The sequence below is a fragment of the Nicotiana tomentosiformis genome, chromosome 2 (genome assembly GCF_000390325.3).
Source record: "Nicotiana tomentosiformis chromosome 2, ASM39032v3, whole genome shotgun sequence".
NCBI classification, from domain to species: Eukaryota; Viridiplantae; Streptophyta; class Magnoliopsida; order Solanales; family Solanaceae; genus Nicotiana; species Nicotiana tomentosiformis.
The window spans coordinates 141756283-141770165 of record NC_090813.1 but is presented as its reverse complement, the minus strand read 5'-3'; the positions used below and the strand labels follow the sequence as shown (position 1 = coordinate 141770165).

The following is a 13883-nucleotide window of genomic DNA, read 5'->3' as shown; positions in this document are numbered from 1 at the left end:
TTCTCTACCAGGGATAACTGAATTTCTTACGCGTGAGGGTGACACCTAGTGTAACTGGCACACTTAGTTCCTTAAGCTTAACTCTGCTCACAGTGCCTGCTTTAGGGAAGCGTCTTCCTAAATGACCTTTAAAGGTTATTCTTCTGTTGTCCATTCTATCATTGCGGAAACGCGATCTCTGAAATTCTCACGTGCCGACTATTATCAAATCCTTTGATACCTAAATCATGTTCGATTTGTTTTCTTGAATACAACAAAGCCATCGCAAATGCGATCCAAGCTTCGCAATTGCGAAGCTGCCTCTAAACACCCCCACCCCCCACCCCCCAGTGCCGCAAATGCTATACATTCCTCAAAATTGCGAGCAAAGCTTCGCAAATGCGAAGCCTCCCATCCCAATCAGTCATCGCAAATGCGAGCCTGACTTTGTAAAAGCGAAGCCGCATTTGCAAACAGGTCATCGCAAATATGAGACTTGTAGGCCAGTTAAACCAGTAGTCACATGTTAAGCCAAAATCAGTCCTCAACCTATTCGGAATTCACCTAAGCCCCTCTGACTCTAATCCGGACATCCACATATGTATAACAACATCATACAAACTCGCTCACAAGCTCAAATCATCAAAATAACATTAAAATTCAAGAATTGATCATTAAAACTCAAGATTTTCAAGTTCAAAACTCAAATTTCCAACTTGTCACATAACGCGCCGAAATGGTATCGGGTCACCCGGGACCCCAACCAAACATGCGTACGAGTCTAAAATTATCATACAAATAAAAATACCGATCTAAGGTCGTTTACCAAAAACGCTGACCGTGGTCAACTCTAGTCATTTTTTAACGTCAAAATCACATTTTCTTTAGAATTTCACATTTAAGCTTTTCTGAAAATCGACACGGACCACGCACACAAGTCATAAATCATCAAATCGAGTTATGAGAGATCTCGAAACACAAGAGAGCTAATACTCAAAACGACCTATCGGATCGTTACATTCTTTTTGTTTTTTATTACTGAGTAATAAATACACTTTTGACTTTTTTCGGTAAAGTGTAAACCACAAAGCAAAGAGTTTTATCCTACAAATTCTTAATCAGCTTCTAAGTTTACATTTTCCGTTTTTATGCTTCATTTTCGTCAAGTTTTTTTTTTTTTTTTTTTGCATTCTTTAATTTATTCTTTTCAACTTAATTTTGGTTTTAGAATTTGTTTTGGCATTGGTTAGTTTAGATATTATTTTGATGACTCGATTCTAGCTATATGTACTATACAATGAGTATTTATGATTTATTATCTATTTTAAAATTTTAAACAATAGCTTTATTTTATTGTCACTAGAATATTATTTTTTATAACTCTAAGTATGTTCTATCGTAGCCATGTTATAGGTGTAATGCATCTTTACTTCTTTCACTTTTCAAGTAAAAAACAAATTGTATGGTTCATGCACATGCTAGCATGTTTATAATATATATATATATATATATATATATATATATATATATATATATATATATATATATATATATATATATATATATACTAATTTTATAATTTTTTTGAATTTTTTGTCAATGTATTTTTTATTTATATATTTATTTATTAATTTATCAAAAAATTTAAAATTAAATATCCATGGGGCTCACGCACCGTGCCCCATGACTTTCACCTCACTCCTTGTAGATAAAACGTCTTGCCTCTTGCCCATGCCTTTTAAAACGCTGGGTACGGGGACCTCCTCCCCCTCCCCCCAAACCGTGATTATTATTTCAATTTTTTTTATCTTAAACAATAATTATGAATTTAACATACACTCGACATGATTGATAGATGACTTCACCATAAATATAAGGACATTTTTCACTTTTAGCCCACACCTGAAATTATTTATATTCGGTAGTCGAAAAAGTATATAAAATTTGTATAATTTTCATATATAACATACAGAATATATATATATATATATTTTAATAGCGGCTATACAATGTCATTTCCCCTAAATACAATTTAAGATCTTAAAATTTTGAAGAATATGTCAAAGTGTATAAAAACAAATGCTGTGATATCAGCTAGTCAATTTTCCTGTGAATCATCTTTATCAGTATCTGAATAACGACTTTTGCACCGATCGACTTTATATAAAATGCAATAAGCAAGTAAAATTTGTAATAAATGAGAGAGTCCTAGTTGCTAGTTCCCCATGGAAAAGGGACAAATAAGAGGAATCAGGAATTACAGCCTTTTTATTTACTTATTAAAAATTTAACAAAGTAAGATTAAAATAATATTTAATTAACAAAAACCCCTAAAATAATATAAACACGAATAATATATATATATATATATATATATGTGTGTGTGTGTGCGCGCGCGCGCGCGCTCCATCCTCACAAAAAACTAGTCAAAACAATCTATTATACACTACTTACAAGCACAAGTAACTTGAGTCAAAAAGAATAAAGTTTTCTACATGGAGGAACAAAAAGGATGACTAACCTACAATTTGAATTTTGAACTTGTTGCTATGAAGGAGAATGGAGTTCTCTTTGCATTTGTAAAAAAAAAAAAATCGTTCCTTTTGGGAGATATTAGCAGACTAGCAGACAAGATAAAGAATTAGGAAAGACCATAAATTAGGACTTCAATCAATAAAAATTGTCTTGATTTTTAAATTTAATACATTTCACTTTTTTTTAAAACTTTTGAGTAATTACACGTTACTTTTGAGATTTTAGGTATTATATGAAGGACTTATTTAAAAAAATTTATTTTAATTTGAAAAAGTTTATGGGGCGCCTTACTACAAAAACGCGCCTCAAACGCCCGGACGTACGTTCCGAATTGTTGGGCGTAAACTTTCGCCCCACACCATCTCCTTGAGGTATTTTTGATACGTCTCGCCCCGAAAACGTCTTTTAAAAAACTGAGCAGGAAAACAGAGACGGCAATTAGATGCATCAGTCATGGTTGAATTCACAAGTTTTTAAAATTAATAAATTGACCCCCGAATTTACATAAAAATTAGATGCATCAATCATGGTTGAACCTCGCAATTTTTTTCTGGCGTTGATGGGCTATTTGACTGCATAAAGAAGTCATCATAAACCAAAGAAAGGGGAAGGTAATTTACATCAAGATTCCTAATAATGACTTATTAGCCTAAACAGCTATAGAGTTAAAACTGTCAGACTACAATCATAATTTCCACTATGAAAGAGACAACTTACTTATTCCGACATCAAACATGTAACTATAAAAAGTCCTGAAAAGACTTTCATCTTGAAGTATATCATTCTAAGCTTAAATTAAAAGGGTAAGGAATTGATCTCTTCAAGATAAAGAAAATAGACTCCACAAGTCTTGCCCTGTGCTCTGTATTTCAGTCCAGAGGGGACTTGATAATGAGTCAATGCTAAACTTGGGTGGCTCTAAAAATGGATTTGAAGCAGATAATTGAGGTAGCTTAATCGCGGTGTTATGATTTTCTTCTTGTAAGCTTCTGAAAGAGATAAGATTATGTGAGGCTGATGATTCCAAGTCTTCTTGTGGGAACAAAGGACCAAGATTGTCATCTGATTGTGTAGATGTTGGGTGTCTTTTTGCTGCATGTTCTTCAACTATTGCCCTTTGCTCCAATACTTTAAAGGAGGTTGCCTTTCTGTAAACTTTGCAAAGTACTATGTCATGATCCTGCATCCAATTTAAAATTTACAAAATTGAGTTCCTTAAATGTGATAGTGACAAAATAAACGAGTCTTGTCTAGCTGAGTGGGGGTTTGGACATTGGTCCTAGAATTAATAATTGTATCCCCTTTGTGGGAAAATTATATTGCGCATAGGTGATCTTTTTTCTTTATGTTTATATACTGATTGTTGGATCCCGTTAAAGTTAGAATAGTTTATAGCATAGTGGGAAAAAGTGTTCAAAAACTGTTTTAGGTCATCATTTCATCTCCAAATTGTGATATTTTAGCATCTCTTACATCCCCTTATCTCAAATTCTACATCTGCCCCTGGTGTAGCATGTTAATAAAGTTCTGAATAGTTCTCTATTTAACCTTTCATAGTACAAGTATTCTGAATTCGCTGTCACAAAGAATATGAACTAGAAAAGGAAAAGATGAAGATCAGAGTGGAAGGACTGGATTGGGAGGGAGTTGTCATATAACAAGCTAAAATTTTCGGTAAAATAAGAGTTTTCATGTGAACCAGAATGTAGAAATTAAAATACATGCATTCTTTGCACAATGCACGATTTTGAAGCTTGAAAAAAACTGCCCCGGATTCTTTCAAACTTATATCAAGAAAATTGATAAAAGAAAAAGCTCCAACGAAAATAAGTACAAGAGAGATGAAAACATCACGCAAGAGTTAAATCTGAATGACAAGGCACAACGGAGGCATAACATTATATTGCGAAAGATTTTAAATTTTGTACCCTAACAGATTTTTTACATCGACATGTTAAGTAGCTGACCTACAATAATATGTATCTCTTCATAACAATTCTAATATATGTGGTAACCTGGAAGATATAGTATTTACCTGCTATATTCAATTAAATTGAAAAATATTGACTTTAACTTCTATATAGTGACTGTTTTGTACCATCAGATAATTTAAAAGATGGGATCAATAACTTGGAGATTACCTATTATAACAAGTTAAATAATATATATAAGTTAAAGCCAAAGTACCTTAGGTAAGGGGTGGCCATCAGGAAGTCTGTACTCGTTCATGACCCAATCAGTTCTGCACCCTTTAGGTGCCCTTCCAACATAGAAAACCAAAGTCTTCTTGAGCCCAATAACCTTCTTTGGGTCTAATGTTGAACGAATTTGGCAATCAGAACCAGTTGCCTTCCAGAAACCATTTCTTGTAGTTCTGTTGGGCTTCCCTTTAGGACCATGTTTCCTGTTTATTGGTACAAAAAAATACCACTCTCTTTCCCCAATTCTTGCCAATCCTACTTCCCAAAAAAAAAAAAAAAAAAAAAAGATAAGTAAAAATGTGCTAAAAGTGGCACGTAGAAACACTAATTGTTATATTCTGACACTTAAGTGGGCGTTTAGATAATATCTAGTTGAAGCTGAAATAAAGAGTATAGTTGAAGTTGAGATGAAGTACTTTGAATTATCTTTGGGTATGAATATTACATAATAAAAAAAGAAAGTTGAAGTTGTCTGAGTTCAAACAATTATAAAGTTTATTATAATATTTTACCAATGTTTCAAATAATGAAGTTCAATATTTGCAATTACTGATGGCTAAACTTAAACATGTAAATAGGGACTTCACTATGCAACTGACTTGATTAGTTCAATAATTCCAGGTCCATATTTTGCTGTACCAATTTCTTTTGATTTGGAATCAGAAACTTATTCGCCCCTATATCAAGGTTTTGCAATATGTTAATGAGTTTTTGACTGTGTGAATTATATTTACACGATCAAATCATTAATAAAATAATTACAGAAAGAAAGAATAGGAGGGGGGGAAGGAACTGTGTTACTAACCAGGTAACTCCCAAGGATCGTGGAGATATATGTTGACAAAGGCAATGACATTGGAGTCAAGTTTTTTGTCTTTGATAATCCTTTTGAGGTAGAAGTTGATGAGTTCTTCAGCAGTGGGATGAAAACGGAAGCCAGGGAGCTCAAGCTCTGGTAAGGACATTTTCTTATGTGACTGTTGTTGAATGATTTCTCCAAATTTTTTTATGATTGGTAATTGTAATTTGTAAGTATGCTTGCACTACCACAAGTCACCTCCTTTAGTGACTTCATAAATTAAGCCATCAGCTTCAGCCTCTTATATAGGCCTAACATTTGTACTATTTAAGCGATTCAACCTTTAAAGTTCTTATTATTGCATTTGTTAGACTTTCCGAATTTTGAGCTAAGAATGTCATATTTAGTAGTAATTTTTAACATATATATCATGATTATGCATTGAAGTACGGCGTTTGATTGCACCCGTGCCTAATAAGCTACATCCACCACTGACAGAAATACCCTTTACTGACACAAGTTCCTAAATATATTTCTTTTATGTGTGTATACATTATACTTTTCAAATTTAACATGCATTATATATTTATATATTATAAGTCAATAACTTAAAGTTATGTGTCATACTATCTTTTTTAGTATATCCCAAAAAGAATGTCATACTTCCTTATTTAGAAACAATATAACTTCAAACTTTTTATTTTACCTTTAACGAGATGATTTATAGTCACCCAAATATCAATGACTTGTTTTATACTACAAAGATTCAAAAATATTTTTTTTTTTCTTAAATTTCGTCAAACACCTTAGGTAAGTTGGGACGGAATGAGTAAAAGAATATCAACTTGCAAGAAGAGGTAAAATCTTAAACTTACAATAATTTAATATCTAAACTCACTTTTAGATTGAGACAGTAGTCCGACAGCATTTGTGAAATATTCCACAGAAAATGACAATGATTGCGAGCGGCATTACGGAGGAATGAAACTCATGGCCGGCTCCAAAGTTGGTGCGTTGGGCCCCAAATTTAGGGGGGGCCATTTTTAAAAAATAATAAGTTCATAAATATTTCAAAAATAATATTTAGTATTTTTAATATAAAAATAGAGTTTTTAATATAAAAGAAAAAAAATTTAGATATATAAATAAGTTAATAATTTGACTTACTTAAAATGGGTAGATGAATAATTTTCCCAACGTTTCAGTTTTCTACTTTTTACTCCTTCATTAAAAAATTTGATATCTTCCTTAATTTATCCAAGTCAATCTTTCTTTTTTCTAATCTTTTCATATTTCAAAAAATCTTACATATTTTCAGTCTTTCTCTTTGATATTCTTACTCACCATCTTTCTCAAAAATTTCCTTAATTCAAGTGTTCAACAATACTTTTAAGTTTCCAATAATTTTATAATTATATTGTTCTGTAAAATCTTATCTAAGATCAACAATATCTCAAGAAAAATTAAATGAGTTGGTTATATTATCAATTGAACATGAACTATTAGCTAGAGAATCGATTATAAAAAACTTATTAACAACTTTATATATCAAAAACTCACTAGAAATGACTTCAAATAAAAACATATCACGCAACTTGTATGTAACTAAAGTTCCTATGATAGAAACAGAACTGGAAACTTGGTGGGTCCTTTTGCTAGTTGCGTACATATGTAGGCCCACATGTTGTGCTCTAAGTAGAAAACAAAAAAGAAAAGAAAGAGTACTGATTTATAGGATATCTTGCGTCATTTGAATTGTTCAACCACACGGTTGATATTGGTTCCTTAGGTTAATATGCACAACATTACTTGTGTTTATAAAATAAAATAAAAATACTTATGTTTTAATTGAGCATTTCGTTTATCATTTTGTAAATCTGGTCTCGCTTTCACTCTTGTAAATTGACCCTTATAAGGTTATATTAGAAAGTTCAACTTCTATATATATATATATATATATATACATGATAGTATTAAAACATTTCTGCTATCAATCATGTTAAAAATAACAAAAAATAATTAATTACCAATAAGAAATAGGATTAACAACCTAAAAAATATAAAAACAACTTACCACAACAGAAGAAATATTAAGAGGAGCATCTCGCAAGATTTTCGTTAAAGCTTAACAAGTCTAGACAAAAGAAAATAATTCTGTATACAACATTATTTTGAGCATTTCTTATTTACAGATAGTCTCTCTTTTCTTGATAAAAAGAAACATTATTATGCATATCCATTAATACCCAAAACCAATAATGGAAAATGTTTGCAATTCAGAATTACATTTCCAAATCTGAAGATTAAGTTTTGCTCGTGGTCTTATTTGTTTAAGTAAAATTATGATAGAACCTAATCTTGACTTGAGGTCAACCAGGGAGACTAAAAAGAAATGACTTGGAAGAAGTTATCCTGTTTCACTTTTCCATTTTGTTCTCTACTGAAGTCTGAACACATGGTACATTAATTCTTGTCCGAACAAAGACAATATTGTGTGACTGTGTCAGGTCATGGAAAAAAGAATGATATTTAGAGCGACCCCAGAAATGCCGAGAATCAAGTAATATAATGAATTTACAATTTAAATCTGGTAAAGATATTTATTTCAGACATTAATTAACTCTGAATAATCTATTCGCCTTGATATACTATTGAGTTACACTTTCAGTGCTGAGATCAGAGACTGATATAGAGACTGATAATTCACATATTATCGATATATTGAAGGGGCTCGTTTTACAAGTGTTTGTGTCACAGAAGAGACCGTGAAAAAAAAACTAATATTGAAATTAAATACTACAATATTGGGTTTCTAAAACTTTCTAAATAAGTACTCTCTCTAAGTTTACTTGTCCACTATTAATTTGACACTCCTTAAAAAATAATAAATAACATGATAATTTTATTATATCACTCTTATATTTATTATATGTTGGAAAATAAATTAAAAATAAATAGTACTTAATAAGAAGGGTAAAATACATAGAAAATGATAAATTTTTTATTAGTTTTTTAAATTGGACAAGTACAATGGACATCTATTTTAAGTATTATGGACAAGTATATTTGGACTGAGAAAGTGAGTGAAAATATAGAAAGAAGGGGAAAAAACTACTTTAGCATCGGTACTTGAAATATCAACTATGTTTCTCTTTCAACCAAGGAAAAAAACTACTTTAGCATCGGTACTTGAAATATCAACTATGTTTCTCTTTCAACCAAGGAGTAGGATGGAGAAAGAAATTATTGAAGTTCAGAAAAATTAGACATTTAGAACTGTCAACGGATGAACTTCTAGAACCAAACACACAGTTATCACCTGCAAAGCAGGAATGAAGAAGAAGAGAGGGAATCGAGAGAGAAACTTGTTTATCTGAAAAATCAGATAACGTTAAATTTAGATATGATTCTAAGTGTATGTAAATTTTTTTGATATAAAATGACGATATAGGTATTTTTGCTGTGAAAATGAAAAATGATGGAAGGGAAGACTGGAAAATTTTAGAAGAACAAGCACAATGAAATCTTAATATCCCCTCCCTATTGCAGTCTATCTCTCCTTTTATAATAGAGGGTCATTACTTCATTTGTAATAACATAAAATAATATATATAGTGAAGAACCCATGATGGTTTGTCTTTCCCTTGATTCTCGCCAAGATTCTCTCCCTTGGTGCGGTAGTAATAGCTTTTGTCTGCGAGCTCGGCACTGACTCGAGCTTGGTGCTAGATCGAATCCCCACTCTTAGTTCGAGCTCGGTTCTGCCTTGGAGCATCGATATGCGGGGCATGTGTCGGTCATCGTTACCCCGTAGTCCAATTCGGATGCGGGCTCGATAATGAAATCGAGTTTTGCGGTTGATTGGTCTTATAGCTCGAAACTCGACGTCTCTACTTCGGAATTCGTCCGAGCTCGCCATGCGGATATCCTTCAATTGAAATGCCATTGTCTCGACCGGTCTTTATGACTGAGAATCAGTTTTGACCGTACACAGATAGTCCCCTCGTTTCTCGGAAAGGATGTGGCGAGGAACGATATGATTTCCCTGCGGCTCGGACAAATTTATGCCGACTTTTCCATCGAACCCGATCTCGACGTATGTGATGGCTGTCCCATCGGCTCGGTTTTACCGAGACATTTAATGTGTGTCAGACGGTGGTCGGCCACCGTTGATACTGAACCGTCAGGCCTTAGTCTATAAATAATCTTTCCACACAACTTTTACCATTTTTGCGCCTTCTCTTCTTCCAGATTTTCCTATTTATCCTCTCTGCTTTGCTGCTACGGGGCCGTTCATACCAGAATTTTGGTGCTGTCTATTTCTTCCTTTGCACTCTTTCCTTCCAAATCAATGGCGAAAACTTCCAAAACTGTACCTCAGAAGGAAAAAGCCTCTTCCTCACGACCGTCTGATGATAAGGCGCCGGTGGAGCCGTCAGTTCATGACTATGTTCCTGGCCCGTGCATTTTGAAAACCGATTTTAAGGTGGAGAACCCTTCCTCCATTCCGGGTCGATGTGAACATGTATCGATGTATACATGCTCTATAACGGAGGATCACCTCGAGGCCGTCCGAAAAGACTGCAACTGGGGTTCCGAGGTCGTGCTGCAAATTCCGTCTTCCGATGAGGATGTTACCACTCACGTGGAGGGGTTTTTAAGCGTTTACACTTATCCCTTCACACTGGGACCCGTCGACCCTGTGATTATTGATTTCTGCAAAAGGTATCAAGTCACCCTTGGCCAAATCCATCCCTCTTTATGGCATATAGTGATCTTATTGCGCTTCTTCTCTATCAAAGCCGGAGGGTTGAATTTTTCTCTGAACCACCTCATTCGACTGTATCGGCCTCAGATCTTTCGAGGACTTATCAGACTTCATCGTCGGGCATCGAAGGCATTGATGTCGAGCATCGATGAAGACAAGGATCGAGGTTGGATGGGTCGTTATATCCGAGTGAGGACCCGTGATATCATCCCGGAGGAGAAGATATCGTTCCCTGAGGAATGGAATTTTGACCGTAAGTGATTTTTTTTCACTTTTCAGGTGCTTTTTCGATTTTTTCTGATGTCCTTCCCTGATGTTCAGATGCCCCTTGGATGCCACAAGCGGTGCCCGACCTCGAGGACTGGGTTCGGAAGTTGGCCTCGACCTCCTCTTACGCTGAGCGCGCTTGGCGTGATTTGGCAAAAGGCAGATGGGAGGCCAAGAACCATGGTGAGGTTTGCTTCTTGTTTCCTTCGAAGTATTCTTTGCGTTCTATTCGTTACCGATTTCCTCTTGTGCAGGTGTAACCAGGGATGCCGTTTTGAGGCCTTCGAGCGGCGAGGAAAGAAACAAGTCCCTGGTCCCTAAACAGGGGAAAGATAAGAAGCGAAAAGCTTCCTCTCGGTCAGAGGACCCCAAGCCCAAAACTCACAGGGTAAAGAGAAAAACAATTGCCCTTTCGATTGACTCGGTCCAACGGCTGAGAGAAGAAGAAGAAGAAGAAAATAGCTCCTCGGCTTTGGTAGTTCGGTCTACGGAGGCTATCGAGGTTTCCAGAGCTCCCGAGTCGATGGCGGCTGTACCTGTCGAGGTTGTTCCCGAAGACCAGAATCTCGACCGGAGTACTCCGAGCGATTTGCTCGGGGCTATGACAATAGGTGATTAGCCTTCTCTTCCATCTTTTTCTGAGGAGGCGCTGAAGGAAGCTCGAGAATTGAAGACTCCTGATATCGCCGCAGGCTCTGGTGCAGGGGATCCTTTTAGGGATTGTTTTACTGGAGTCGACGATGGTTCCGATATCGGTGATGCTTCTCTTTTATTGGAGGAGGCTCAGCGTTTCATTACTCGGGTAATGATTCTTCCATACTTCGTTTATTTGTTCTTTTCCATACTTGACTCGTGTTTCTTACTGTGCAGGCCATTGGTAGGTTTCGAGTCGATTTTAGCTAGTGTGAGGCCGAGCTCCGGAAGGTCTCAGATGAGAGAGATGCCCTGCAGCTTCTTTGCAGCTAAAAGGACGAGGCTATAAAGGACCTCCAAGCGGATTTGGCTAAGGTCCGTGAAGAAGGGGTCGAGCTCGATAAGCAGGTGAGCCTCATTCTGTTAAAGTATGGGTCTGACTCAACCGTGGAACTTAACCCTTCGTTGTCTCAGTTGCAGCAAAAGATCGAAAAGATCGGGTTACTTCGAGAAGAAGTCGATCAAATTCGAGCTGAATGCAATCGGTGGAAGGAGACCCTCGACCGCCTGGCAGCGGAAAAAGAAACCATCTTAACAAAATTATTATCGGCCGACGTTCAACTTCGAAGTGTCAAGAAAAAGGGGTCGGTTCAAGCTAAGAAGATCGAGGAGCTTGAAACACGACTTGCTGAGGCTAAGGCGGAGGTTGAGTCGTCGAAAGTCTTGGCGGATAAGTCCATTGTTGTATATCGGGCTGATGCTGAGGCTGCTCAGATGGAGGCCCGGGAAGCGGCGAAGACCGCCGATACTCGAGCTCATTGAGTTGCCGAACTTGCTAAGTGTAGGTCTCGGAGGGAGACCCTCGAGGAGATACACGCTCGAGGTTTCGACCTTACCGAAGAGGTAAAAAAGGCAAAAGAGCTCGAAGCGGAAGCTGAAGCCTTGGCTTCTAACGATGATGATGATGATGGTAGCAATAGCAGATCCGAGGACAGGGAAGAGCTCGACCAGGAAGCTTAGTTTCTAATTCTTCATGTTTGTACATTAATCTCGTAGGCAAATTTTGTATATACATGTATAATCAAGTCGACTTGTTTTTGTTTTGTGAAGACTTTTAATCGAATGTTGACCTTGTAGTCTCTCTAATCGATCAGATTTGTAGCCCCTGGGTTTGCTTGTTGAGTCGATGATTCAAACTTTGAAGGAACATAATCCGTAGGTGTAATGTAATGGTTGAGTTAATGTAAACTCAGAGTAAAAGTAGCTTATTAGCCATCGAGTGAATGTTTTGAACTTGAAATATTATAGCCCGTAGGATTAATAATCGAGTGAATATTTCGAACTCGAGATAATGTGGCACGTAGGCACAATGGTCGAGTGAGTGTTTCGAACTCGAGATAAAGGTAGCCCGTAGGCTTAATATTTGAGTGATTATTTCGAACTTGGAATGAAAGTAGCCCGTAGGCTTAATGGTCGAGTGAGAGCTTGCTCGAACTCGGGATAACAGTAGCCCGTAGGCTTAATGGTCGAGTGAATATTTCGAACTCGAGATAGTGTGGCCCGTAGGCTTAATGGTCGAGTGAGTGCTTGCTCGAACTCGGAATAACGGTATCCCGTAGGCTTAATATTAGAGTGAATGTTTTGAACTCGAGATAATGTGGCCCGTAGGCTTAATTGTTGAGTGAGCGCTTGCTCCAACTCGGAGTAATAGTAGCCCGTAGGCTTAATGGTCGAGTGAATGTTTCGAACTCGAGATAATGTGGCCCGTAGGCTTAATGGTCGAGTGAGTGCTTGCTCGAACTCGGAATAACAGTAGCCCGTAGGCTTAATATTCGAGTGAATGTTTCGAACTTGGAATATAAGTAGCCCGTAGGCTTAATAGTTGAGTGAATCTTAATTCTGGTTGAACAATAAATCTCAAGTCATTGCACATGTGTTTATGTTTGGGCCAATCTATATGAGCGTGGTTCATTTTGACCATTTGGCTCTTATAGTTTTTCCTGTTGGAACCCGATTGTTGTGAGATGACTTTCTTGCATCTGAACTCTATGTATTTGAGGGCCCTGATGCCCCCACGGTATTCGAGGTCTGTCGGAAAGAAGCCTCGAATATTGTTGAAAGTGCAGTGCGATCGATGGTTGCCTCATTAAAAACCTTGCCGAAAAACCCATTTGGGAGAAAACCGGTCTAAGGGAAAAAAAGTGCAATGCGTGCTCTTGATCGGAAGATCTTCTTCAGCTCTTGTTCGGACTTCTGCATGGGTTAGTTAGATGAATATGGAAAGGTCGTGCCTTAGCAGTAGTACCGTTTTAGATGTGATACATTCCAACTGCTTAATAGCTGTTTGCCGTTTATGATGCCGAGCCTGTATGATTCTTTTCCAATGTTCTCGAGCACCTGGTATGGTCTTCCCAATTTGGTCCCAATTTTCCTTCATTTGGATTTCGGGTATTGATGGCGACCTTTCTTAACACTAAGTCCCCGGGCTTGAAATAGCGGAGTATAGTTCTTCGATTATAGTACCTTTCGATTCGTTGCTTTTGGGCGGCCAGTCGGATGAGGGCATCTTCTCGTCCTTCGTCCGATAATTCAAGGCTGGTGTTCATGGCCTCGTTATGTGATTCTTCTGTCATGAATATAAATCTGGGACTAGGTTCACCGACTTCGACTGGTATCAATGCTTCGAAACCATATACTAAGG

The 13883-nt window shown here is 36.6% G+C and overlaps 1 protein-coding gene across 3 annotated transcripts; it reads right to left on the bottom strand.

Annotated features, from left to right (window-relative positions):
- Nucleotides 1-2965: 2965 nt before the first annotated feature.
- On the bottom strand, nucleotides 2966-5809 carry LOC104101098 (NAC domain-containing protein 6-like). Of its 3 annotated transcripts, XM_070196200.1 has the most exons (4): nucleotides 5521-5809; nucleotides 4702-4973; nucleotides 3459-3694; nucleotides 2966-3407 (listed from the first exon to the last, which is right to left on the bottom strand). In XM_070196200.1, exons 1-4 carry the CDS (start codon nucleotides 5678-5680, stop codon nucleotides 3335-3337), a joined length of 741 nt encoding a protein of 246 aa, XP_070052301.1. In that variant the 5' UTR covers nucleotides 5681-5809; the 3' UTR covers nucleotides 2966-3334. The 3 variants fall into 3 exon arrangements, with proteins under 3 accessions (XP_070052301.1, XP_018627917.1, XP_009606805.1); XM_018772401.3 differs by having other exon boundaries at nucleotides 2966-3694; XM_009608510.4 differs by having other exon boundaries at nucleotides 2966-3694; nucleotides 4702-4970; nucleotides 5521-5807.
- Nucleotides 5810-13883: the final 8074 nt, after the last annotated feature.

Coding starts and splice junctions, on each gene's coding strand:
- LOC104101098 (XM_018772401.3), bottom strand. CDS start 5,680: ATGTCCTTACCAGAGCTTGAGCTCCCTGGCTTCCGTTTTCATCCCACT. Junction 4,974..5,520: donor CGATCCTTGGGAGTTACCTG/GTTAGTAACACA, acceptor TTTTTTGGGAAG/TAGGATTGGCAAGAATTGGG. Junction 3,695..4,701: donor ATGGCCACCCCTTACCTAAG/GTACTTTGGCTT, acceptor AATTGGATGCAG/GATCATGACATAGTACTTTG.